At 52.9% G+C, this 27,362-nt stretch overlaps 3 protein-coding genes across 3 annotated transcripts in view; all 3 read right to left on the reverse strand.

Annotated features, from left to right (window-relative positions):
- Nucleotides 1-6,115, reverse strand: part of LOC144602494 (tenascin-like) — a 32,259-nt gene extending 26,144 nt beyond the window's left edge. Inside the window, exons 1-3 of the mRNA XM_078415625.1 lie at nucleotides 5,851-6,115; nucleotides 3,157-3,441; nucleotides 4-33 (exon numbers count right to left, since the gene is read on the reverse strand). Of these exons, the coding sequence (XP_078271751.1) occupies nucleotides 4-33; nucleotides 3,157-3,441; nucleotides 5,851-5,959 (424 nt within the window). The 5' untranslated portion in view covers nucleotides 5,960-6,115. The remainder of the gene's footprint in view (nucleotides 1-3; nucleotides 34-3,156; nucleotides 3,442-5,850) is intronic.
- The window catches only part of LOC144603008 (zinc-binding protein A33-like), an 852,507-nt gene that overhangs the window by 426,065 nt on the left and 399,080 nt on the right, over nucleotides 1-27,362 (reverse strand).
- LOC144602495 (tenascin-X-like) lies at nucleotides 6,085-26,351 on the reverse strand. Its single transcript, XM_078415626.1, has 8 exons — nucleotides 26,294-26,351; nucleotides 21,111-21,401; nucleotides 17,002-17,292; nucleotides 15,216-15,500; nucleotides 12,925-13,209; nucleotides 10,952-11,236; nucleotides 10,011-10,037; nucleotides 6,085-6,266 (listed from the first exon to the last, which is right to left on the reverse strand). The coding sequence occupies exons 1-8, from the start codon at nucleotides 26,349-26,351 to the stop codon at nucleotides 6,085-6,087; spliced, it is 1,704 nt and encodes a 567-aa protein (XP_078271752.1).

Below are 27,362 nucleotides of genomic sequence, written 5' to 3' on the forward strand. Positions count from 1 at the left end.
CGCCCGGCATCTTGGCAACCTTGGTCTCCGAGCCTGAAACAGCGGGAGAAAACGTTTCAATCATTAACAATAAAGGGGGGAGGCCATTTAGGACTGAGACGAGGAAAAACTTCTTCACCCAGAGAGTTGTGAATCTGTGGAATTCTCTGCCACAGAGGGCAGTGGAGGCCAATTCTCTGAATGCATTCAAGAGAGAGCTAGATAGAGCTCTTAAGGATAGCGGAGTCAGGGGGTATGGGGAGAAGGCAGGAACAGGGTACTGATTGAGAATGATCAGCCATGATCACATTGAATGGCGGTGCGTACAGGCTCGAAGGGCCGAATGGCCTCCTCCTGCACCTGTTGTCTATGTCTATTATCTATTGAATGGCGGTGCTGGTTAGTTGGGCCGAATGGCCTACTCCTGCACCTATTTTTTCTAACAGGGGTACCGTTGAACCAAGCTTTCTGTACCATGGAAGGCACTAGAATGCTAGAGTAACTCAGCAGGTGCTAGTCTTACAAAAACAGGCACAGAATGCTGGAGTAACTCAGCTGGTCAGGCAGCATCTGTGGGGAACATGGATAGGTGACGTTTCACAGAGTGCTGGAGTAACTCAGCGGGTCAGGCAGCATCTGTGGAGAGAAGGAATGGGTGGAGATTGAGTTTGATTGAGTTGTGTTGGTTTGGGTTGAGTTGTTTTGAGTTGGGTTGGATTGGGTTGGGTTGGGTTGGGTTCAGTTGGGTTGGGTTGGTTTGGGTTGGGTTGGGTTGGGTTGAGTTGTTTTGAGTTGGGTTGGGTTGGGTTGGGTTGGGTTGGGTTGAGTTGGGTTGGGTTGGTTTGGGTTGGGTTGGGTTGGGTTGAGTTGGGTTGAGTTGGGTTGGGTTGAGTTGAGTTGGGTTGGGTTGAGTTGGGTTGGGTTGAGTTGGGTTGGGTTGAGTTGGGTTGGGTTGGGTTGGGTTGATTGACGTTTCACAGAGTGCTGGAGTAACTCAGCGGGTCAGGCAGCATCTGTGGGGAACATGGACAGGTGACGTTTCACAGAGTGCTGGAGTAACTCAGCGGGTCAGGCAGCATCTGTGGAGAGAAGGAATGGGTGGAGATTGAGTTTGATTGAGTTGAGTTGGTTTGGGTTGAGTTGTTTTGAGTTGGGTTGGATTGGGTTGGGTTGAGTTGGGTTGGGTTGGGTTGGTTTGGGTTGGGCTGGGTTGGGTTGGGTTGGGTTGGGTTGGGTTGGGTTGGGTTGGGTTGGGTTGGGTTGGGTTGGGTTGGGTTGGGTTGGGTTGGGTTGGGTTGGGCTGGGTTGGGTTGAGTTGAGTTGTTTTGAGTTGGGTTGTGTTGGGTTGAGTTGGGTTGGGTTGAGTTGGGTTGGGTTGAGTTGGGTTGGGTTGAGTTGGGTTGGGTTGGGTTGGGTTGATTGACGTTTCACAGAGTGCTGGAGTAACGCAGCAGGTCAGGCAGCATCTGTGGAGAACATGGATAGGTGACGTTTCACAGAGTGCTGGAGTAACTCAGCGGGTCAGGCAGCATCTGTGGAGAACATGGATAGGTGACGTTTCACAGAGTGCTGGAGTAACTCAGCGGGTCAGGCAGCATCTGTGGATGATGTTCCAGGTTGGGACCCTTCTCCAGACCAAGCGCTAACCTGGGCGGTGAGGGTTGCTGGGAATACCTGTGGTGTTGGCCTGGGTGCTGAGCGGTTGGGTGCGTTCACCCCGGGACGTCCCGTACACACGGAGACCGTTGGCGGTGCCGGGGCTGAGGCCGGGCACTGCCGAGGGTCGGAGCGCACCGGTCGCTGTGAGCTTTGTCACGCCCGCCGAGCCCTGGGTTCCGTATCCCACCAGGAAAGCGTCCAGGGCTCCTCCCGCCGCCCAGGACAGCCGCAGGGAATGGCCCGAGACCCCGGAGACGGGAACGCCATCCATGGTGGGCACCTGCACCTGCTCCTCTCCCTCCCTGACCGCGGACGCTGCAACCCAACACACACACACACCGCCATTAGTCAGTGCCCTGCTCACGGGGCCGTGGGCAACGGACAACAGACAATAGGTGCAGGAGGAGGCCATTCGGCCCTTCGAGCCTGTACGCACCGCCATTCAATGTGATCACGGCTGATCGTTCTCAATCAGTACCCCGTTCCTGCCTTCTCCCCATACCCCCTCACTCCGCTATCCTTAAGAGCTCTATCCAGCTCTCTCTTGAATGCATTCAGAGAATCGGCCTCCACTGCCCTCTGAGGCAGAGAATTCCACAGATTCACAACTCTCTGACTGAAAAAGTTTTTCCTCATCTCTGTTCTAAATGGCCGACCCCTTTTTCTTAAACTGTGTACTCGCTGGAATTTAGAAGACTGAGGGGGGGATCTTATAGAAACTTACAAAATCCTTAAGGGGTTGGACGGGCTAGATGTGGGAAGATTGTTCCCGATGTTGGGGAAGTCCAGAACAAGGGGTCACAGTTTAAGGATAAGGGGGAAGTCTTCTAGGACCGTTTTTCTTCACACAGAGAGTGGTGAATCTGTGGAATTCTCTGCCACAGAAGGTAGTTGAGGCCAGTTCATTGGCTATGTTTAAGAGGGAGTTAGATGTGGCCCTTGTGGCTAAAGGGATCAGGGGGTATGGAGAGAAGGCAGGTACGGGATACTGAGTTGGATGATCAGCCATGATCATATTGAATGGCGGTGCGTACAGGCTCGAAGGGCCGAATGGCCTACTCCTGCACCTATTGTCTATGTTTCTATGTTTCTATGCCGGGAGGGAGAGGGGAGAGATGGGACACGATGGACAACGGCAGACGTAAAGGTGCAGGGGGAGCGAGCAAGGAGAGAGGGGGGAGGGAGGGGGGAGAGGGAGAATGAGCAATGGCCATAGATTCCCCCTTGACCCTCACATTGAATGGCGGTGCGTACAGGCTCGAAGGGCCGAATGGCCTCCTCCTGCACCTGTTGTCTATTGTCTATTGAACAATAACTGTACCTTGCCCAGTATCAGTAAACTATTGTTGACTGGAGATATTTGGGGATATGTTCAACAAGATTTGGTTACACACGACAAACGTGATGGAGGGGAAAGGTGGAAGTGTGACTGGGGGAATGGCCTCCTGTCCTATACTTCAATATGTAGACAAACGATTATAGCACAATATTGATCACCGATTGAGTGTCCCACTGTACCTGCGGTGGTGATGTGGGTGGTGAGGGGTTGTGTGTGCTTGGTCCCAGTGATCCCGTAGATATAGACGGTGTAGGTGGTGGACGGAAGGAGCCCCACGATCAGGTACCCTCGCTTCCCACCCGGCAACGTCACGTTGTGCGTCTCGCCCGACCCCTGCACCCTGTACTGGAGCAGGTAGGAGTCAAAGGTGGTGAGAGGTGTCCAGGAGAGGCGGGCAGAGTTGTCCGTGACGCTGGGGGGCGACAGGCTGCCCAGTTTGGCCGGAGCCGCGGGTTCCTCCGGATCTGCAGGAGAGAGGTTGAGATGGTGAGGAGATGGATTGGGCCAAGGCAGCCCCCAATCATTGGGCAAGGCTGCCCCCAATCATTGGGCAAGGCTGCCCCCAATCATTGGGCCAAGGCTGCCCCCAATCATTGGGCAAGGCTGCCAACGGTAGGCATTATTATCTGAAGTTAGGAAGAGGGGATGTTCAACGAGATCTGGGTGTCCTAGAGCATCAGTCACTGAAAGGAAGCATGCAGGTACAGCAGGCAGTGAAGAAAGCCAATGGCATGTTGGCCTTCATAACAAGAGGAATTGAATATAGGAGCAAAGAGGTCCTTCTGCAGTTGTACAGGGCCCTGGTGAGGCCGCACCTGGAGTACTGTGTGCAGTTTTGGTCTCCAAATTTGAGGAAGGATATTCTTGCTATTGAGGGCGTGCAGCGTAGGTTCACTGGGTTAATTCCCGGAATGGCGGGACTGTCGTATGTTGAAAGGCTGGAGCAATTAGGCTTGTATACACTGGAATTTAGAAGGATGAGGGGGGATCTTATTGAAACATATAAGATAATTAGGGGATTGGACACATTAGAGGCAGGAAACATGTTCCCAATGTTGGGGGAGTCCAGAACAAGGGGCCACAGTTTAAGAATAAGGGGTCGGCCATTTAGAACGGAGATGAGGAAGAACTTTTTCAGTCAGAGAGTGGTGAAGGTGTGGAATTCTCTGCCTCAGAAGGCAGTGGAGGCCAGTTCGTTGGATGCTTTCAAGAGAGAGCTGGATAGAGCTCTTAAGGATAGCGGAGTGAGGGGGTATGGGGAGAAGGCAGGAACGGGGTACTGATTGAGAGTGATCAGCCATGATCGCATTGAATGGCGGTGCGTACAGGCTCGAAGGGCCGAATGGCCTCCTCCTGCACCTATTGTCTATTGTCTGTTGACTTTTCTCATTTGCAGTTCAGAAGAATGAGAGGCGATCTTATTGAAACGTATAAGATCGTGAGGGGCCTTGATCGGGTGGATGCACTAACGATGTGTCCGATGATCGGGGGGACCAGAACTAGGGGGGCATAGTCTTAGAATAAGAGGGGGCTCTTTTAAAACTGAGATGAGGAGAAACTTCTTCACTCAGAGGGTGGATGGTCTGTGGAATTCGCTGCCTCAGGGAGCTGTGGATGCAGGAACGCTAAATACATTTAAAACAGAAATAGATTGTTTTTTAATAGACAAGCGGAGTGGGCAGGGAAGTGGACATGAGCTATTGTTGGTACAGTAAGACCTGAGTAATCTCCTGGACAAGTTTCCATCGCCTAGCTTGGGGTCGGAGCGGAAGTTCCCGGATTTCTTTTCCCACATTGGCCTGGGTTTTTATCCGGTTTTTCACCTCTCCCAGGAGGACAAATCAAATCAAAATAGGACGTACAGGGTAAATGGTAGGGAATTGAGGAATGCAGTGGAACAGACGGATCTGGGAATAACTGTGCATTGTTCCCTGAAGGTGGAATCTCATGTGGATAGGGTGGTGAAGAAGGCGTTTGGTATGCTTGCCTTTATAAATCAGAGCATCGAGTATAGAAGTTGGGATGTTGTGGCGGCACCCGGGGGCTAGGCTAGGCCACTCCCTTGGTCATTCCACTCGGCACTCAGTGGACGGGAGGGATTAGGTGATTTCCTGGGTCAGTCCCCTTGGGTCAGGTGGTCTGGGACTATAAAGGGTTTGGGTGTGTCGACTCACCTCTCTTCTTGAGTGCGGTGTTTGATACTACAGGTAATACAGTTATTAAAGTTATTGATTACTCACCTGGCGTCTGGCCTGATTACCGCGGTGACCGCACCCACTACACTGGTGGCCCCGACTTTCCCTCGCAAGTCGCGATGGACCAGAACCTGCAACTACCCGACTCTTCCAGCCAACCACAACCGCTTTTGGACCCTGCCGCCCGCGCCGCTATCCACGCCGTGTCGGTGTGGCTGCCTCCATTGTGGACCGAGGACCCCGACTTGTGGTTTGACCAGGCCGAGGCACAGTTCGCCCTGCGGGGAATAACTGCCGACGCCACCAAGTACTTTCACGTGGTCAGCGCCCCCGACCCGACCCGGGCACCGCGCGCCTGGTCCGACCCGACCCGGGCACCGCGCGCCTGGTCCGACCCGACCCGGCCACCGCGCGCCTGGTCCGACCCGACCCGGCCACCGCGCGCCTGGTCCGACCCTTCCACCGCGACCCCCCCCCCCCCCCCCCCCCCGGCGACCGATAAATACGTGGCCCTTCAAGCCTTCGTCCGTGAGCAGTCCGGCCTCTGCGAGGCTGTAGCGGGCAGCCCGGACCCTCTGAATGGCGCCCCTGGATGACCGGCGCCTGTCGGTACTACTGGCCGACATGCAGGCACCGCTAGGCGACTACGAGCCCGGGTCCCTCTTTAAACACGTTTACCTGATGCTGCTGCCTGATGCCGTCCGACCTCCACCAGCAGCTCCTCCACGCCCCGTTCCCCAACATGCAGGCGTTGGGCAGGCGCGCTGATCAGCTCATGATGGCCCATCACCTGGCCCTCGACGCGTTGGAAGTCCAGCCAACGGCCGACGACTACCCGCAGGTAGGAGCCTCGATCGCCCGCATTACCACCGCTCCCCGACAGCCTTCCCGACGGTATCCGGCTTCAGCAGCTCACTCACCCAGCCAGCCGGCCGGCCGGCGGCGCGTCTTTTTCGCACGGCCCGCCTGCAGTTCCCCCACCCGCCACCGGAGGTCGCGGGTGGTCGGACCCAGGGGTGGCGCGCAGCCTGCCGCCAGTTCCTCCATACGCCACCGGAGGTCGCGGGTGGTCGGACCCAGGGGTGGCGCGCAGCCTGCACGCCAGTTCCCCCACCCGCCACCGGAGGTCGCTGGTGGTCGGACCCAGGGGTCGCGCGCAGCCTGCCGGCAGTTCCTCCATACGCCACCGGAGGTCGCTGGTGGTCGGACCCAGGGGTCGCGCGCAGCCTGCCGGCAGTTCCTCCATACGCCACCGGAGGTCGCTGGTGGTCGGACCCAGGGGTCGCGCGCAGCCTGCCGGCAGTTCCTCCATACGCCACCGGAGGTCGCTGGTGGTCGGACCCAGGGGTGGCGCGCAGCCTGCCGCCAGTTCCTCCATACGCCACCGGAGGTCGCTGGTGGGTCAGATCGGCCCGCACAGCCGCCCGTTTTCACGGAAGCCAGCAGAGGGGGCTGGTGCTACTTCCATCGGCGGTGGGGCCCTTCGGCCCGTCAATGCCGGCAGCCCTGTTCGTTCCCGGGAAACGCAGAGGCCGGCCGTCACTGATTGCTTCGGCGGACGGCCAGATTCATCGTGTGTTTGCGTGGGACCGCCGCTCCGGGGCCCGTTTCCTCGTAGACACCGGGGCGGAGGTGAGTGTTGTTCCCCCTTCGCAGGCTGACCTCCGTAGTGGTAACCGCGGTCCCCTCCTCGCCGCAGCCAACGGGACCACAATCCGGTCATATGGTGTGCGCACGATCTCCCTCAACTTCGGGGCGAGCAGCTTCTCGTGGCCATTTGTGATCGCGGATGTGTCCCAGCCACTGTTGGGTGCAGATTTCCTACGGGCACATTCCCTGCTCGTGGACGTTAAGCGGCAGCGTTTGGTGCACTCCGTCACTCTGCAGCCCATTTTCCTCCGCTTGGGCGACCCGGTCGTGCGTCCTGATGGGCCCCTGTCGTCCGTGGACGCTGTGTTCTCACGAATTCTGGCCGAATTCCCCGATATTCTGGACCCCCAGTTCCACTCCGCCGCCCCGAAGCATGGGGTGGTTCATCAAATAACGACTACTGGCCCGCCCTTGTACGCCCGGGCACGGCGTCTTCCACCGGACAAGCTCCGTCTCGCTCGGGAGGAGTTCCGCCTTATGGAGTCACTGGGGATCGTGCGCCGTTCAGACAGCCCGTGGGCGTCCCCGCTACATATGGTCCCCAAGGCAGACGGTGGTTGGCGTCCTTGCGGAGATTACCGCCGGCTTAACGATGCCACAATCGCCGACAGGTATCCGGTCCCTCACATCCAGGATTTTAATGCCCACCTGGCTGGGGCCACGGTGTTTTCCAAGGTCGACCTGGTGCGTGGCTATAACCAAATTCCAGTCCACCCCGACGACGTCCCCAAGACGACAATCGTGACGCCATTTGGCCTATTTGAATTCCTCCGCATGCCGTTCGGACTCAAGAACGCTGCGCAAGCCTTTCAGCGACTTATGGACTGCGTGTGCCGTGGCTTGGAATTCGTATTCGTGTACCTTGATGACATATTGGTGGCGAGCCGCTCGAGACAGGAGCATGCTGCCCATCTCCGCCAGCTATGCCAGCGCCTTAGCGATCATGGGCTGGCCATCAACATCACCAAATGCCGTTTCGGGGTGGCATCCATCGAATTCCTGGGCCACCACGTGACCACGCACGGTGCGCTGCCGCTCCCCAACAAGGTGGACGCGGTGCGCCAGTTTCCACGCCCGACCACCGTGAAGGGCCTCCAGGAGTTCGTGGGAATGGTGGCCTTTTACCACCGATTTGTGCCATCTGCAGCCCGGATCATGCGCCCGCTTTTCCATCTCATGGCGGGCAAGCGCAGGGAGGTCGAATGGACCGACGATGCGGTGGCGGCGTTCCAACACGCCAAGGAAGCCCTGGCTGCGGCCACGATGCTCGTGCATCCACGGGTTGATGCACCAACCAGCCTGACGGTCGACGCTTCAGAAGTAGCGGTTGGGGCGGTGCTCGAACAGCACACGGATGGGTGTTGGAAGCCTCTGGCCTTCTTCAGTAGGCACCTCAGCGGCGCACAGCGGAACTACAGTGCCTTTGACCGCGAGCTCCTTGCCCTTTACCTTGCGGTCCGCCACTTCCGCTATTTTCTCGAGGGGCGGACTTTCACCGCGTACACGGACCACAAGCCCCTTACTTTCGCTTTCGCCAAGGTGTCCGACCCGTGGTCAGCTCGCCAGCAGCGGCAGCTGGCTTACATCTCAGAATTTACTACCTCCATCCGTTTCATCGGGGGTAAAGACAACCGGGTGGCCGACGCCTTGTCTCGACCCGCGGTCCACGCCGTCCTGCAAGTGGCTGATGGAATCGACTACTCAGCCCTGGCGGCGGCCCAGCTGTCCGATAATGAGATGTCCGCCTACCGTACCGCCGTTTCGGGCCTCAGGTTGGAGGACGTTCCCTGTGGCACTGGGGGCGCGACACTGCTGTGCGATGTGTCCACCGGGCAGCCACGCCCAATCGTGCCTGTTGCCTGGCGACGCCGGGTGTTCGAGGTGCTCCACGGGCTGTCCCACCCTTCCATTCGGGCAACGACGACCCTCGTGGCTTCCCGTTTCGTTTGGCACGGGTTACGCAAGCAGGTTGGGCATTGGGTGCGCACCTGCATCCCGTGCCAAACCTCAAAGGTACAGCGGCATGTGCGTGCGCCGCTCCAGGAGTTCCCCGTCCCTCGCCACCGTTTTGACCACATCCATGTGGACATCGTGGGGCCGCTGCCGCCTTCTCGGGGTTTCACCTACCTCCTGACAATGGTGGACCGTTTCACGCGGTGGCCGGAGGCAGTTCCACTGCCGGACACGTGTGCCTCTACTTGTGCCCGTGCCTTGGCGGCAAATTGGATTGCCAGATTTGGGGTTCCGCTCCATATTACGTCCGACAGGGGGCCACAATTCACCTCCGAGCTGTGGTCATCCATGGCCCAACTGCTGGGGGTTAACCTGCACCGCACCACAGCGTACCATCCGCAGGCGAACGGCCTGGTGGAGCGTTTCCACCGCCAGCTCAAGGCCGCTCTGAAGGCCAGGCTCGTTGGCCCGGACTGGGTTGACGCGTTGCCGTGGGTTTTACTGGGTGTCCGCACCGCCCCCAAGGAGGACTTGGCCACCTCCTCGGCGGAATTGGTGTACGGGGCTCCGCTGACGGTGCCCGGAGAGTTCGTTCCCCCCGCCCAGGGTCAGGCAGAACAGCCCTCAGCCGCCCTGCAACGCCTTCGTGAGACGGTGGGCTCGCTGGCGCCAGTGCCGACGTCTCGCCACGGTTCGGTGCAGTCACATGTCCCTTCCGCCCTGCAGGACTGTCCTTTTGTGTTCCTGCGTCGGGATGCCCACCGACCACCCCTTCAGCGGCCTTATGAGGGACCGTTCAAAGTGCTTGAGCGGGGCTCTGCCACCTTCGTGTTGGACATGGGGGGTCGTCCTGAGACGGTCTCTCTTTCACGGCTGAAGCCGGCGCATGTGGACATTAGCCAGCCGGTGCTACTGGCGCAGCCTCGCCCTCGGGGTCGTCCCGCGTCCCGGCCCTTACCCCCGAAGTTCCCGCGGGTGCCTTGCCCTGGCGGGGTGGTTCTGCTTCCTGCGCCCGCCGTGGCGCGCACACGGGCTGGCCGTTTCATCCGTCCCCCTGTCCGTTTCGTGCCTTCGGTTCTTGGGGGGGGGTCCTGTGGCGGCACCCGGGGGCTAGGCCACTCCCTTGGTCATTCCACTCGGCACTCAGTGGACGGGAGGGATTAGGTCACTTCCTGGGTCAGTCCCCTTGGGTCAGGTGGTCTGGGACTATAAAGGGTTTGGGTGTGTCGACTCACCTTTCTTCTTGAGTGCGGTGTGTGATACTACAGGTAATACAGTTATTAAAGTTATTGATTACTCACCTGGCGTCTGGCCTGATTACCGCGGTGACCGCACCCACTACAATGTAATGTTAAAATTGTACAGGGCATTGGTGAGGCCGAATCTGGAGTATGGTGTGCAGTTCTGGTCGCCAAATTATAGGAAGGATGTCGACAAAATGGAGAGGGTACAGAGGAGATTTACTAGAATGTTGCCTGGGTTTCAGCACTTAGGCTACAGAGAGAGGTTGAACAGGTTGGGTCTTTATTCTTTGGAGCGTAGAAGGTTGAGGGGGGACTTGATAGAGGTTTTTAAAATTTTAAGAGGGACGGACAGAGTTGACGTGGGTAGGCTTTTCCCTTTGAGAGTGGGGAAGATTCCAACAAGGGGACATAGCTTCAGAATTAAGGGACAAAAGTTTAGGGGTAAAATGAGGGGTAACTTCTTTACTCAGAGGGTGGTGGCTGTATGGAATGGGCTTCCGGTGGAAGTGGTGGAGGCAGGCTCGATTTTATTATTTAAGAGTAAATTGGATAGGTATATGGATAGGAGGGGATTGGAGGGTTATGGTCTGAGAGCAGGTAGATGAGACTAGGTCAGGGAGAATGGTCGGGGTGGACTGGTAGAGCCGGACAGGCCTGTTTCCGTGCTGTAGTTGTTATATTATATGGTTATATCACACGGTTCTTTTGGGTGGGAAGAAGGTCGATAGTGGGAAGGGGGTTGGGGTGGGATCAGCCATGATCGTACTGAATGGCGGAGCGTGCTCGAGGGGCCGGTTGGCCTACTCCTGCTCCTGCTTTCTTGTGTTCTTGTGTTCTTGGGAGCAAGCAAGGAGAGAGGGGGGAGGGAGGGGGGAGAGGGAGAATGAGCAATGGCCATAGATTCCCCCTTGACCCTCGCTGTCCCACTGTACCTGCGGTGGTGATGTGGGTGGTGAGGGGTTGTGTGCGCTTGGTCCCAGAGATCCCGTAGATATAGACCGTGTAGGTGGTGGACGGAAGGAGCCCCACGATCAGGTACCCTCGCTTCCCACCCGGCAACGTCACGTTGTGCATCTCGCCCGACCCCTGCACCCTGTACTGGAGCAGGTAGGAGTCAAAGGTGGTGAGAGGTGTCCAGGAGAGGCGGGCAGAGTTGTCGGTGACGCTGGGGGGCGACAGGCTGCCCAGTTTGGCCGGAGCCGCGGGTTCCTCCGGATCTGCAGGAGAGAGGTTGAGATGGTGAGGAGATGGATTGGGCCAAGGCAGCCCCCAATCATTGGGCAAGGCTGCCCCCAATCATTGGGCAAGGCTGCCCCCAATCATTGGGCCAAGGCTGCCCCCAATCATTGGGCAAGGCTGCCCCCAATCATTGGGCCAAGGCTGCCCCCAATCATTGGGCCAAGGCTGCCCCCAATCATTGGGCAAGGCTGCCAACGGTAGGCATTATTATCTGAAGTTAGGAAGAGGGGATGTTCAACGAGATCTGGGTGTCTTAGTGCATCAGTCACTGAAAGGAAGCATGCAGGTACAGCAGCCAGTGAAGAAAGCCAATGGGATGTTGGGCTTCATAACAAGAGGAGTTGAGTATAGGGGCAAAGAGGTCCTTCTGCAGTTGTACAGGGCCCTGGTGAGACCGCACCTGGAGTACTGTGTGCAGTTTTGGTCTCCAAATTTGAGGAAGGATATTCTTGCTATTGAGGGCGTGCAGCGTAGGTTCACTAGGTTCATTCCCGGAATGGCGGGACTGTCGTATGTTGAAAGGCTGGAGCAATTAGGCTTGTATACACTGGAATTTAGAAGGATGAGGGGGGATCTTATTGAAACATATAAGATAATTAGGGGATTGGACACATTAGAGGCAGGAAACATGTTCCCAATGTTGGGGGAGTCCAGAACAGGGGGCCACAGTTTAAGAATAAGGGGTAGGCCATTTAGAACGGAGATGAGGAAGAACTTTTTCAGTCAGAGAGTGGTGAAGGTGTGGAATTCTCTGCCTCAGAAGGCAGTGGAGGCCAGTTCGTTGGATGCTTTCAAGAGAGAGCTGGATAGAGCTCTTAAGGATAGCGGAGTCAAGGGGTATGGGGAGAAGGCAGGAACGGGGTACTGATTGAGAATGATCAGCCATGATCGCATTGAATGGTGGTGCGTAGAGGCTCGAAGGGCCGAATGGCCTCCTCCTGCACCTATTGTCTATTGTCTATTTTCTATTGACTTTTCTCATTGGAGTTCAGAAGAATGAGAGGCGATCTTATTGAAACGTATAAGATCGTGAGGGGCCTTGATCGGGTGGATGCGCTAAAGATGTTTCCGATGATGGGGGAGACCAGAACTAGGGGGCATAGTCTTAGAATAAGAGGGGGCTCTTTTAAAACTGAGATGAGGAGAAACCTCTTCACTCAGAGGGTGGATGGTCTGTGGAATTCGCTGCCTCAGGGAGCTGTGGATGCAGGAACGCTAAATACATTTAAAACAGAAATAGATTGTTTTTTAATAGACAAGCGGAGTGGGCAGGGAAGTGGACATGAGCTATTGTTGGTACAGTAAGACCTGAGTAATCTCCTGGACAAGTTTCCATCGCCTAGCTTGGGGTCGTAGAGGAAGTTCCTGGATTTATTTTCCCAAATTGGCCTGGGTTTTTATCCGGTTTTCCGCCTCTCCCAGGAGATCACACGGTTATTTTGGGTGGGAAGAAGGTCGATAGTGGGAAGGGGGTTGGGGTGGGATCAGCCATGATGGTAATGAATGTCGGAGCGGTCTCGAGGGGCCGGTTGGCCTACTCCTGCTCCTACGTTCTTGTGTTCTTGTGTTCTTGGGAGCGAGCAAGGAGAGAGGGGGGAGGGAGGGTGGAGAGGGAGAATGAGCAATGGCCATAGATTCCCCCTTGACCCTCGCTGTCCCACTGTACCTGCGGTGGTGATGTGGGTGGTGAGGGGTTGTGTGCGCTTGGTCCCAGAGATCCCGTAGATATAGACCGTGTAGGTGGTGGACGGAAGGAGCCCCACGATCAGGTACCCTCGCTTCCCACCCGGCAACGTCACGTTGTGCGTCTCGCCCGACCCCTGCACCCTGTACTGGAGCAGGTAGGAGTCAAAGGTGGTGAGAGGTGTCCAGGAGAGGCGTGCAGAGTTGTCCGTGACGCTGGGTGGCGCCAGGCTGCCCAGTTTGGCCGGAGCCGCGGGTTCCTCCGGATCTGCAGGAGAGAGGTTGAGATGGTGAGGGAGATGGATTGGGCAAGGCTGCCCCCAATCATTGGGCAAGGTTGCCCCCAATCATTTGGCAAGGCTGCCCCCCAATCATTGGGCAAGGCTGCCCCCAATCATTGGGCAAGGCTGCCCCCCCAATCATTGGGCCAAGGCTGCCCCCCCAATCATTGGGCCAAGGTTGCCCCCAATCATTGGGCAAGGCTGCCCCCCCAATCATTGGGCCAAGGCTGCCCCCCCAATCATTGGGCCAAGGCTGCCCCCAATCATTGGGCAAGGCTGCCCCCCAATCATTGGGGCAAGGCTGCCCCCAATCATTGGGCAACGCTGCCCCCAATCATTGGGCAAGGCTGCCCCCCAATCATTGGGCAAGGCTGCCCCCAATCATTGGGCATGGCTTCCCCCAATCATTGGGCCAAGGCTGCCCCCCAATCATTGGGCCAAGGCTGCCCCCAATCATTGGGCAAGGCTGCCCCCCAATGCCAACGGTAGGTGGTGATGGCAGACCCATCAGAAACCCAGCCCCTCCCTCACACCTACAAGGACTGGGCCATCACTTGTCAATTATAAAAATAACATTGAGTTTATCGAGACGTACAAAATCCTTAAGGGGTTGGACAGGCTAGATGCAGGAAGATTGTTCCCGATGTTGGGGAAGTCCAGGACAAGGGGTCACACAGTTTAAGGATAAGGGGGAAGTCTTTTAGGACTTTTTTTTTTTCACACAGAGAGTGGTGAATCTGTGGAATTCTCTGCCACAGAAGGTAGTTGAGGCCAGTTCATTGGCTATATTTAAGAGGGAGTTAGATGTGGCCCTTGTGGCTAAAGGGATCAGGGGGTATGGAGAGAAGGCAGGTACAGGATACTGAGTTGGATGATCAGCCATGATCACGTTGAATGGCGATGCGTACAGGCTCGAAGGGCCGAATGGCCTACTCCTGCACCTATTTTCTATGTTTCTATCTGTAGAGGCCCAGGTTCAATCTTGACTACGCCTGTTGTCTATACGGAGTTTGCACGTTCTCCCCTGACCTGCGTGGGTTTTCCCGGGGTGTTAGATTATTAAGGGGTTGGACACGTTAGAGGAGTCCAGAACCAGGGGCCACAGTTTAAGAATAAGGGGTCGGCCATTTAGAACGGAGATGAGGAAAACCTTTTTCACTCAGAGAGTTGTGAATCTGTGGAATTCTCTGCCACAGATAGTCACAGGGTCTCTCAGCATGGTAACCGGCCCTTCGGCCCATCATATCCATGCCAACCTAGATACCCCACCTACACCAGTCCCACCTGCCCACATCTGGCCCATAACCATCTCAACCTAACCTATCCATGCACCTAGCCAAATGTCTGGAAAACGTTATGAGGGGAGGATGAGAGGGGATCTTATTGAAACATAAGATTATTAAGGGATTGGACACGTTAGAGGCAGGAAACATGTTCCCAATGTTGGGGGAGTCCAGAACAAGGGGCCACACAGTTTAAGAATAAGGGGTCGGCCATTTAGAACGGAGATGAGGAAAAACTTTTTCAGTCAGAGAGTTGTGAATCTGTGGAATTCTCTGCCTCAGAAGGCAGTGGAGGCCAATTCTCTGGATGCATTCAAGAGAGAGCTGGATAGAGCTCTTAAGGATAGCGGAGTCAGGGGGGTATGGGGAGAAGGCAGGAACGGGGTACTGATTGAGAATGATCAGCCATGATCACATTGAATGGCGGTGCGTACAGGCTCGAAGGGCCGAATGGCCTTCTCCTGCACCTGTTGTCTATTGTCTATTGAACAATAACTGTACCTGCGGCTGCCATTTGCCCAGTATCTGTAAACTATTGTTGACTGGAGATATTTGGGGATATGGTCAACAAGATTTGGTTACACACGACAAACGTGATGGCGGGGAAAGGTGGAAGTGTGACTGGGGGAATGGCCTCCTGTCCTATACTTCAATATGTAGACAAACGATTATAGCACAATATTGATCACCGATTGAGTGTCCCACTGTACCTGCGGTGGTGATGTGGGTGGTGAGGGGTTGTGTGCGCTTGGTCCCAGTGATCCCGTAGATATAGACCGTGTAGGTGGTGGACGGAAGGAGCCCCACGATCAGGTACCCTCGCTTCCCACCCGGCAACGTCACGTTGTGCATCTCGCCCGACCCCTGCACCCTGTACTGGAGCAGGTAGGAGTTAAAGGTGGTGAGAGGTGTCCAGGAGAGGTGGGCAGAGTTGTCCGTGACGCTGGGGGGCGACAGGCTGCCCAGTTTGGCCGGAGCCGCGGGTTCCTCCGGATCTGCAGGAGAGAGGTTGAGATGGTGAGGAGATGGATTGGGCCAAGGCTGCCCCCAATCATTGGGCAAGGCTGCCCCCAATCATTGGGCAAAGCTGCCCCCAATCATTGGGCAAGGCTGCCCACAATCATTGGGCAAGGCTGCCCCCAATCATTGGGCAAGGCTGCCCCCAATCATTGGGTAAGGCTGCCCCCAATCATTGGGCCAAGGCTGCCCCCAATCATTGGGCAAGGCTGCCCCCAATCATTGGGCAAGGCTGCCCCCAATCATTGGGCAAGGCTGCCCCCAATCATTGGCCAAGGCTGCCCCCAATCATTGTGCAAGGCTGCCCCCCAATGCCAACGGTAGGTGGTGATGGCAGACCCATCAGAAACCCACCCCCTCCCTTACACCTACAAGGACTGGGCCATCACTTGTCAATTATAAATATAACATTGAGTTTATAGAAACGTACAAAATTCTTAATGGGTTGGACAGGCTAGATGCAGGAAGATTGTTCCCGATGTTGGGGAAGTCCAGAACAAGGGTCACAGTTTAAGGATAAGGGGGAAGTCTTTTAGGACCGAGATGAGAAAACATTTCTTCACACAGAGAGTGGTGAATCTGTGGAATTCTCTGCCACAGAAGGTAGTTGAGGCCAGTTCATTGGCTATATTTAAGAGGGAGTTAGATATGGCCCTTGTGGCTAAAGGGATCAGGGGGTATGGTACGGGATACTGAGTTGGATGATCAGCATGATCACATTGAATGGCGGTGCAGGCTCGAAGGGCCGAATGGCCTACTCCTGCACCTATTTTCTATGTTTCTATCTGTAGAGGCCCAGGTTCAATCTTGACTACGCCTGTTGTCTATACGGAGTTTGCACGTTCTCCCCTGACCTGCGTGGGTTTTCCCGGGGTGTTAAATTATTAAGGGATTGGACACGTTAGAGGCAGGAAACATGTTCCCAATGTTGGGGGAGTCCAGAACCAGGGGCCGCACAGTTTAAGAATAAGGGGTCGGCCGTTTAGAACGGAGATGAGGAAAAACTTTGTCAGTCAGAGAGTTGTGAATCTGTGGAATTCTCTGCCTCAGAGGGCAGTGGAGGCCAATTCTCTGAATGCATTCAAGAGAGAGCTGGATAGAGCTCTTAAGGATAGCAGAATCAGGGGGTATGGGGAGAAGGCAGGAACGGGGTACTGATTGAGAATGATCAGCCATGATCACATTGAATGGCGGTGCGTATAGGCTCGAAGGGCCGAATGGCCTCCTCCTGCACCTGTTGTCTATTGTCTATTGAACAATAACTGTACCTGCGTTTGCCATTTGCCCTGTATCTGTAAACTATTGTTGACTGGAGATATTTGGGGATATGGTACCAACAAGATTTGGTTACACACGACAAACGTGATGGTGGGGAACGATGGAAGTGTGACTGGGGGAATGGCCTCCTGTCCTATACTTCAATATGTAGACAAACGATTATAGCACAATATTGATCACCGATTGAGTGTCCCACTGTACCTGCGGTGGTGATGTGGGTGGTGAGGGGTTGTGTGCGCTTGGTCCCAGAGATCCCGTAGATATAGACGGTGTAGGTGGTGGACGGAAGGAGCCCCACGATCAGGTACCCTCGCTTCCCACCCGGCAACGTCACGTTGTGCGTCTCGCCCGACCCCTGCACCCTGTACTGGAGCAGGTAGGAGTCAAAGGTGGTGAGAGGTGTCCAGGAGAGGCGTGCAGAGTTGTCCGTGACGCTGGGTGGCGACAGGCTGCCCAGCTTGGCCGGCGATGGGACCGGTTTGGCTTCGGCGGCTGCAACAGAGAGGTCGAAGGGTGAGGAGGCAATTGGTGATCGCGCGAAGTATTCAGGACAAGACATTCCTGGGGAATTGTCCTTCCAAATAATCACTGGCTCATCCTGTAACTCCACAAGAGGTTCATACATTCAACGTCACGGAAGCAGAATTAGGCCATTCAGCCCATCGAGTCTCCAGCATTCGGTCGAGGCTGGTCGACATTTCCCCCTCAACCCCATTCTCCTGCCTTCTCTCCATCTCACGCCTAGCATCTGTACGTCTGAAGAAGGGTCTCGACCCGAGACGTCACCCATTCCTTCTCTCCCGAGATGCTGCCTGACCCGCTGAGTTACTCCAGCACTCTGTGAAACGTCACCTATCCATGTTCTCCACAGATGCTGCCTGACCCGCTGAGTTACTCCAGCATTTTGTGGATAAATACCTTCGATTTGTACCAGCATCTGCAGTTATCTTCTTATACTAATCAAGAATATATCTATCTCTGCCTTAAAAGTACCCAACGACTTGGCCTCCACACTGTCTGTGGTAATGGATTACACAGATTTGCCACCCTCTGACTGAATTAATTCTTCCTCGTTGCTTTTCTAAAGGTCCATTGTTTTATTTTGAGGCCTGTTGTCCTAGATTGTCCCACTGGTGGAAACACCCTTTCCACATCCACTCTATCCAAGACTTTCATTATTCGGTAAGTTTCTCTGAGCCCCTCCCCCAAAAGGGGACGTACAACGTGATCTGGGTGTCTTAGTGCATCAGTCACTGAAAGGAAGCATGCAGGTACAGCAGGCAGTGAAGAAAGCCAGTGGAATGTTGGCCTTCGTAACAAGAGGAGTTGAGTATAGGAGCAAAGAGGTCCTTCTGCAGTTGTACAGGGCCCTAGTGAGACCGCACCTGGAGTACTGTGTGCAGTTTTGGTCTCCAAATTTGAGGAAGGATATTCAATTGTAGGTTCAAAGTCTACAGAGAGATTTGGGCCTTTTGGAAGGGTGGGCTGAAAGATGGCAGATGGAGTTTAATGCTGATAAGTGTGAGGTGCTGCATTTTGGTCGGACAAATCAAATCAAAATAGGACGTACAGGGTAAATGGTAGGGAATTGAGGAATGCAGTGGAACAGAGGGATCTGGGAATAACTGTGCATTGTTCCCTGAAGGTGGAATCTCATGTGGATAGGGTGGTGAAGAAGGCGTTTGGTATGCTTGCCTTTATAAATCAGAGCATCGAGTATAGAAGTTGGGATGTAATGTTGAAATTGTACAGGGCATTGGTGAGGCCGAATCTGGAGTATGGTGTGCAGTTCTGGTCGCCAAATTATAGGAAGGATGTCGACAAAATGGAGAGGGTACAGAGGAGATTTACTAGAATGTTGCCTGGGTTTCAGCACTTAGGCTACAGAGAGAGGTTGAACAGGTTGGGTCTTTATTCTTTGGAGCGTAGAAGGTTGAGGGGGGACTTGATAGAGGTTTTTAAAATTTTAAGAGGGACGGACAGAGTTGACGTGGGTAGGCTTTTCCCTTTGAGAGTGGGGATGATTCCAACAAGGGGACATAACTTTAGAATTAAGGGACAAAAGTTTACGGATAACATGAGGGGTAACTTCTTTACTCAGAGGGTGGTGGCTGTATGGAATGGGCTTCCGGTGGAAGTGGTGGAGGCTGGCTCGATTTTATTATTTAAGAGTAAATTGGATAGGTATATGGATGGGAGGGGATTGGAGGGTTATGGTCTGAGAGCAGGTAGATGAGACTAGGTCAGAGAGAATGGTCGGGGTGGACTGGTAGGGCCGAACGGGCCTGTTTCCGTGCTGTAATTGTTATATGGGTATATTATATGGTATAAGATTATTAAGGGGTTGGACGCGTTAGAGGCAGGAAACATGTTCTCAATGTTGGGGGAGTCCAGAACCAGGAGCCACACAGTTTAAGAATAAGGGGTAGGCCATTTAGAACGGAGATGAGGAAAAACTTTTTCAGTCAGAGAGTTGTGAATCTGTGGAATTCTCTGCCTCAGAAGGCAGTGGAGGCCAATTCTCTGAATGCATTCAAGAGAGAGCTAGATAGAGCTCTTAAGGATAGCGGAGTCAGGGGGTATGGGGAGAAGGCAGGAACGGGGTACTGATTGAGAATGATCAGCCATGATCACATTGAATGTCTGTTGTCTGTTGTCTGTTGTCTATTGTCTGTTGTCTGTTGTCTGATGTCTACGGTCTATTGTCTATGGTCTATGGTCTATGGTTTATGGTTTATGGTCTATGGTCTATGGTCCATGGTCTGTTGTCTATGGTTTATGGTCTATGGTCTATGGTTTATGGTCTATGGTCTATGGTCTATTGTCTACTGTCTATTGTCTATTGTCTATTGTCTATGGTCTATGGTCTATGGTCTATGGTCTATGGTCTATGGTCTATGGTCTATGGTCTGTTGTCTGTTGTCTATGGTCTATGGTCGATGGTCTATGGTCTATGGTCTATGGTCTATTGTCGATGGTCTGTTGTCTATGGTCTATGGTCTATGGTCTATGGTCCATGGTCTGTTGTCTATGGTCTATGGTCTATGGTCGATGGTCGATGGTCTATGGTCTATGATCTATGGTCTATTGTCGATGGTCTGTTGTCTATGGTCTGTTGTTGATGGTCTATGGTCTAGCAGGCAGTGAAGAAAACCAATGGAATGTTGGCCTTCGTAACAAGAGGAGTTGAGTATAGGAGCAAAGAGGTCCTTCTACAGTTGTACCAGGCCCTGGTGAGACCGCACCTGGAGTACTGTGTGCAGTTTTGGTCTCCAAATTTGAGGAAGGATATTCTTGCTATGGAGGGCGTGCAGCGTAGGTTCACTAGGTTAATTCCCGGAATGGCGGGACTGTCGTATGTTGAAATGGCGGGACTGTCGTATGTCGTATGGTTTATGGTCTATGGTCTATGGTCTATGGTCTATTGTCTATGGTCTATTGCCTATGGTTTATTGCCTATGGTCTATGGTCTATGGTCTATGGTCTGTTGTCAATGGTCTATGGTCTATTGTCTATGGTCTATGGTCTATGGTCTATGGTCTATGGTCTGTTGTCTGTGGTCTATGGTCTATGGTCTATTGTCTATGGTCTATTGTCTATGGTCTATTGTCTATGGTCTCTGGTCTCTGGTCTATTGTCTATGGTCTATTGTCTCTGGTCTATTGTCTATGGTCTATTGTCTATGGTCTATGGTCTATGGTCTATTGTCTATGGTCTATTGTCTATGGTCTATTGTCTATTGTCTATGGTCTATTGTCTATTGTCTCTGGTCTATTGTCTATGGTCTATTGTCTATGGTCTATGGTCGATGGTCTATTGTCTCTGGTCTATTGTCTATGGTCTATTGTCTATGGTCTATTGTCTATGGTCTATTGTCTATGGTCTATGGTCTATGGTCTATGGTCTATGGTCTATTGTCTATGGTCTATTGTCTATGGTCTATTGTCTATGGTCTATGGTCTATGGTCTATTGTCTCTGGTCTATTGTCTATGGTCTATGGTCTATGGTCTATGGTCTATGGTCTGGTCTATTGTCTCTGGTCTATGGTCTATGGTCTATTGTCTCTGGTCTATGGTCTATTGTCTCTGGTCTATGGTCTATGGTCTATGGTCTATGGTCTATGGTCTATGGTCTATTGTCTATGGTCTATTGTCTATTGTCTATGGTCTATGGTCTATTGTCTGTTGTCTATTGTCTATTGTCTATTGTCTATTGTCTCTGGTCTATTGTCTATGGTCTCTGGTCTCTGGTCTATTGTCTATGGTCTATTGTCTATTGTCTACCTGCTCAGGTGAGATGGGGTCAGTACCTGGTGTGATGATCACCCTGCTGATGGGCTTGGTACGTTGTCCTTTGGCCACGCCGTGGATGTAGACGGTGTACTTGGTACCGGGCCGCAGATTGGCGATGGTCACTGACCGCCGGTCGCCGGCCACGGTGACGTTGCCAGTGGCACCTTTGCCGTGTTCCTTGTAGCGCACCAGGAAGGCGTCGAAACCCCGGTCGGCCGTCCACGCCAACCGTATGGATACCGCGGTCACCTTTCTGACCGTCACGCTGAACACCCGCTTTGGCTTCACCTTGTCCTTCTCTGTGGAAGCTAAACACAGACATGTGTATCTTACCACCGTGGTCTGGGAGAGAGGTAGACAGTAGACAATAGACAATAGACAATAGGTGCAGGAGGAGGCCATTCGGCTCTTCGAGCATGTACGCACCGCCATTCAATGTGATCATGGCTGATCATTCTCAATCAGTACCCCGTTCCTGCCTTCTCCCTATACCCCCTGACTCCGCTATCCTTAAGAGCTCTATCCAGCTCTCTCTTGAATGCAATGTGATCATGGCTGATCATTCTCAATCAGTACCCCGTTCCTGCCTTCTCCCCATACCCCCTGACTCCGCTATCCTTAAGAGCTCTATCCAGCTCTCTCTTGAATGCATTCAGAGAATTGGCCTCCACTGCCTTCTGAGGCAGAGAATTAATCCCACAGATTCACAACTCTCTGACTGAAAAAGTTTTTCCTCATCTCTGTTCTAAATGGCCTACCCCTTATTCTTAAACTGTGTGGCCCCTGGTTCTGGACTCCCCCAACATTGGGAACATGTTTCCTGCCTCTAACGTGTCCAACCCCTTAATAATCTTATACGTTTCGATAAGATCTCCTCTCATCCTTCTATATTCCAGTGTATACAAGCCTAGTCGCTCCAGTCTTTCAACATATGATAGTCCCACCAGTCGACCCTGCTCTATAAACCTTTCCTATCAATGTACCCCGGCGTTCACGAGGTTAATCCCCGGGATGGCGGGACCGTCATATGGGGAAAGATTGGAAAGACTGAGCTTGTCTTCACTGGAGATTAGAAGGAGGAGAGGGGATCTTATAGAGAGAGACGTATAAAATTATAAAAGGACTGGACAATCTAGATGAAGGAAAAATGTTCCCAATGTTGGGGGAGTCCAGAACCAGGGGCCACACAGTCTAAGAATAAAGGGGAGGGCATTTAAAACTGAGGTGAGAAAAAAACATTTTCACCCAGAGAGTTGTGAATTTGTGGAATTCTCTGCCGCAGAGGGCAGTGGAGGCCGATTCACTGGATGAATTGAAAAGAGAGTTAGATAGAGCTCTAGGGGCTAGTGGAATCAAGGGATATGGGGAGAAGGCAGGCATGGGTTACTGATTGTGGATGATCAGCCGTGATCACAATGAATGGCGGTGCGTACAGGCTCGAAGGGCCAAATGGCCTCCTCTTGCACCTATTGTCTATGTTTCTATGTTTACCTGACCAAATGCCCGTTAAACATTGTTATAGTACCTGCCTCAAGCACCTCCTCCGGCATCTACACTAGTCCCACCTGCCTGTGTTTGGCCCATATCCCTCTATACCTGTTCTATCCATGTACCTGCTAATTGTGCCTTAAACATTACGACAGCTTACTCCTCTGGCAGCTCGTTCCATACATCCAACGCTAGGTTAATTCCCGGAATGGCGGGACTGTCGTATGTTGAAAGGCTGGAGCGATTGGGCTTGTATACACTGGAATTTAGAAGGGTGAGGGGGGATCTTATTGAAACATATAAGATAATTAGGGGATTGGACACACTAGAGGCAGGAAACATGTTCCCAATGTTGGGGGAGTCCAGAACAAGGGGCCACAGTTTAAGAATAAGGGGTAGGCCATTTAGAACGGAGATGAGGAAGAACTTTTTCACTCAGAGAGTGGTGAAGGTGTGGAATTCTCTGCCTCAGAAGGCAGTGGAGGCCAGTTCGTTGGATGCTTTCAAGAGAGAGCTGGATAGAGCTCTTAAGGATAGCGGAGTGAGGGGGTATGGGGAGAAGGCAGGAACGGGGTATTGATTGAGAGTGATCAGCCATGATCGCATTGAATGGCGGTGCGTACAGGCTCGAAGGGCTGAATGGCCTCCTCCTGCACCTATTGTCTATTGTCTATTGACTAACGCCTTCCGTGTTAAAATGTTGCCCCTCTGGTTCCCATTAAATCGGTCTCCTCTAACCTTAAAGCTATGTCACTTGGTTCTGGATTCCCCAATTCTGGGCAAAAGATTCTGTGCATTCACCCAGTGTTTGTGGAAACTCTGTAAGTCTGGTTATCAGGAATTACAGCAGGTTCTTGATCGGTTGAGCAGGTGGGCTGAGGAATGTTTCATGGAATGTAATGCAGGTCAGTGCAAGGTGTTGCAGTTTGCAAAGTCAGACCAGGGCAAGGCCTACACAGTGAATGGCAGGGGAGTGTTGTACAGGAGAGGGATCTCGGTTTGCAAGAGTATAGTTCCGTGAAAGTGATCACGTATAGATTGGGTATATATATATATATAGTATAAGAAAATAACTGCAGATGCTGGTACAAATCGAAGGTATTTATTCACAAAATGCTGGAGTAACTCAGCGGGTCAGGCAGCATCTCGGGAGAGAAGGAATGGGTGACGTTTCGGGTCGAGACCCTTCTTCAGACTGATGTCAGGGAGGGGGCGGGACAAAGGAAGGATATAGGTGGAGACAGGAAGATAGAAGGAGATCTGGGAAGGAGGAGGGGAAGAGAGGGACAGAGGAACTATCTAAAGTTGGAGAAGTCGACGTTCATACCACTGGGCTGCAAGCTGCCCAGGCGAAATACGAGGTGCTGTTCCTCCAATTTGCGTTGGGCCTCACTATGGCACTGGAGGAGGCCCATGACAGAAAGGTCAGACTGGGAGTGGGAGGGGGAGTTGAAGTGCTCAGCCACCGGGAGATCAGTTTGGTCAACGCGGACCGAGCGCAGGTGTTGAGCGAAGCGATCGCCGAGCCTGCGCTTGGTTTCGCCGATGTAAATAAGTTGACATCTGGAGCGGCGGATGCAATAGATGAGGTTGGAGGAGGTGCAGGTGAACCTCTGTCTCACCTGGAAAGACTGTTTGGGTCCTTGGATGGAGTTGAGGGCCCTGGGGAATGTTGTACAGGTGAGGGGTCTCGGTTTGCAAGAGCATAGTTCCGTGAAAGTGATCACATATAGATTGGGTATTCAATAAGTCTTTCAGGAAATTGGCCATCAGTCGGGGTATTGAGTACAAATGTCGGGAGGTCGTGTTACTGTAGCACATTGATGAGGTCACATGTGGAGCATTGTGTTCAGTTTTAGTTACAGAATGGAAGCTGTTAAGATGGAAAGAGTGCCGAGAAGATTGACGAAGATGTGGCCGGAAAATGAGGGTCTGAGTTATAAGATGAGCTTGGACAGGCTAGGACTGTATTCCTTGGAGCGCAAGAAGTCGAGGGCTAATCTTAGAGTATAAGATCATGAGGATTACATACAGTGAATGCCCAGTCTTTTACCCGCAACAATCGAGAACCAAAGAACATAGAAACATAGAAACATAGAAAATAGGTGCAGGAGTATAGGCCATTCGGCCCTTCGAGCCTGTACGCACCGCCATTCAATGTGATCATGGCTGATCATCCAGCTCAGTATCCCGTACCTGCCTTCTCTCCATACCCCCTGATCCCTTTAGCCACAAGGGCCACATCTAACTCCCTCTTAAATATAGCCAATGAACTGGCCTCAACTACCTTCTGTGGCAGAGAATTCCACAGATTCACCACTCTCTGTGTGAAAAAAAACTTTCTCATCTCGGTCCTAAAAGACTTCCCCCTTATCCTTAAACTGTGTGACCCCTTGTTCTGGACTTCCCCAACATCGGGAACAATCTTCCCGCATCTAGCCTCTCCAACTCCTTAAGAATCTTGTAAGTTTCTATAAGATCCCCCATCAATCTTCTAAATCCCAGCGAGTACAAGCCGAGTCTATCCAGTCTTTCTTCATATGAAAGTCCTGCCATCCCAGGGATCAATCTAGTGAACCTTCTCTGTACTCCCTCTATGGCAAGAATGTCTTTCCTCAGATTAGGAGACCAAAACTGTACACAATACTCCAGGTGTGGTCTCACCAATGCCCTGTACAACTGCAGCAGAACCTCCCTGCTCCTATACTCAAATCCCCTCGCTATGAATGCCAACATACCATTGGCTTTCTTCACTGCCTGCTGCACCTGCATGCCTACTTTCAATGACTGGTGCACCACGACACCCAGGTCTCGCTGCATCTCGTCGCAGTTCTGGGACCGAGAACCGTTGGTGGGTAAATGGAACGAGCTGCCAGAGGAGGCAGTTGAGGGAGGGACTGTAACAATAATAACGTTTCAAAGACATTTGGATAGGAAAATGGGCAGGAGATGTGCATAAGAGCATTGGTGCTAAACATTGCAGATGGGACATCTTGATCAGCATGGGCTAGTTGGGCCGAAGGGCCTGATTCCATCCTCTATGACTATGATTCTATAACTATGACCAGAGGCGTGTTATTTTACCCGCGTTAAAGGTGAACGCGCAAACGTCATGGGTTGTCTGAAAGAGACCACATTTTCGGCTCCGTTTCCCTTTGCTAAAGTCTGGCACCTTTGGTGATGATGTTATTGCCAGGGCTCAAGACCCTGAGCTACAGGGGAGGTTCGGCCGGCTAGGACTTTATTCGTTGGAGCACAGGTGGATGGGGGTAGATCTTATGAGGGTCATTAGGACAATGACAGGAACAGATAGGGAAGAACAGTCTTTTACCCAGAGTAGGGGAATCAAGAAACAGAGATTATTGGTTGAGATGAGAGTGGAAAGATTTAATAGGAATCTGAGGGGCCTTCTTAAACATACAACTTTAATGGCAATGGGCCAAATGCAGGCAGATGGGACTCGAGCAGATCGGCCATCTTGGTTGGCATGGGCAAGTTGGGCCCAAGGGCTTGTTTCTATGCTGTTTGACTCTGTACCTATGACCAGAAGTGTGTTACTTTACCCACGTTAAAGGTGAACATGCAAATGTCATGGGTTGTCTGAAGGAGACCACATTTTCGGCTGCGTTTTCCTTTGTGTCAAAGTCCGGTACCTTTGGTGGTGATGAGGGTGGTGAGGGGTTTGGATTCCCCGCTGGAAGAGACCCCGTACACACGGACCGTGTAGGCGGTGCCAGGCCGCAGACCGGTGACCACAGCGAACCGACCATCGCCCGTCACCGAGACGTTGCGCGTCACGTCGGAGCCTCGCGCCCCGTACACGACCAGGAAAGACTCGAAGACCCTCTCCGCCCTCCAGGAGATGCGGAAGGAGCGGCTGGTGACTTGGGTGAAGGTGAGGGCGTCCAGTTTCATGGCTTCGCTCGGATCTACCGCTGTGGAAGCTGTGGAAGGAACAGACATTGTTGGAGGGTGAGATTCTGATGGAGCGACGTTGATGGATGGGGAGAGTGTCGTGGCCGTGGGGCTGATGGAGATAGACCGATGGGAGTTGAGCGATGGTGGACGGGTGCTCTTGGGACTGGAGGCCTGGAGGGCTAGTAGTGTGCCTCAGGGATCGGTGCTGGGGCCATTGCTGTTTGCCATTTCTATTAACGATTTCAATGAGAATGTACAAGGCATGATTATTAAGTTTGAAGATGACACTATAGGGGTTGGCATTGGGGATAGTGAAGACGATTAACAAAATTTACAACAAGATCTTGTTCGGTGGGACTATAGACAATAGACAATAGGTGCAGGAGGAGGCCATTCGGCCCTTCGAGCCCGTACGCACCGCCATTCAATGTGATCATGGCTGATCATTCTCAATCAGTACCCCGTTCCTGCCTTCTCCCCATACCCCCTGACTCCGCTATCCTTAAGAGCTCTATCCAGCTCTCTCTTTAATGCATTCAGAGAACTGGCCTCCACTGCCTTCTGAGGCAGAGAATTAATCCCACAGATTCACAACTCTTTGACTGAAAAAGTTTTTCCTCATCTCCGTTCTAAATGGCCGTCCCCTTATTCTTAAACTGTGTGGCCCCTGGTTCTGGACTCCCCCAACATTGGGAACATGTTTCCTGCCTCTAACGTGTCCAACCCCTTAATAATCTTATACGTTTCGATAAGATCTCCTCTCATCCTTCTAGATTCCAGTGTATACAAGCCTAGTCGCTCCAGTCTTTCAACATATGACAGTCCCACCAGTGGACCCTGCTCTATAAACCTTTCCTATCCAT

Source organism: Rhinoraja longicauda, chromosome 19 (assembly GCF_053455715.1).
Source record: "Rhinoraja longicauda isolate Sanriku21f chromosome 19, sRhiLon1.1, whole genome shotgun sequence".
NCBI lineage: Eukaryota > Metazoa > Chordata > Chondrichthyes > Rajiformes > Arhynchobatidae > Rhinoraja > Rhinoraja longicauda.

Bases quoted from the DNA above. Each gene is read 5' to 3' on its own strand.
- LOC144602495 (XM_078415626.1), bottom strand. From the start codon at position 26,351: ATGGTCGGTTCGCTGTGGTCACCGGTCTGCGGCCTGGCACCGCCTACA. The intron at 10,038-10,951 runs GTACAGTGGGAC...TATTACCTGTAG, and splicing joins CACCCACATCACCACCGCAG to TATCACACACCGCACTCAAG. The intron at 6,267-10,010 runs GTGAGTCGACAC...ACTGGCGTGCAG, and splicing joins CACCGCACTCAAGAAGAAAG to GCTGCGCGCCACCCCTGGGT.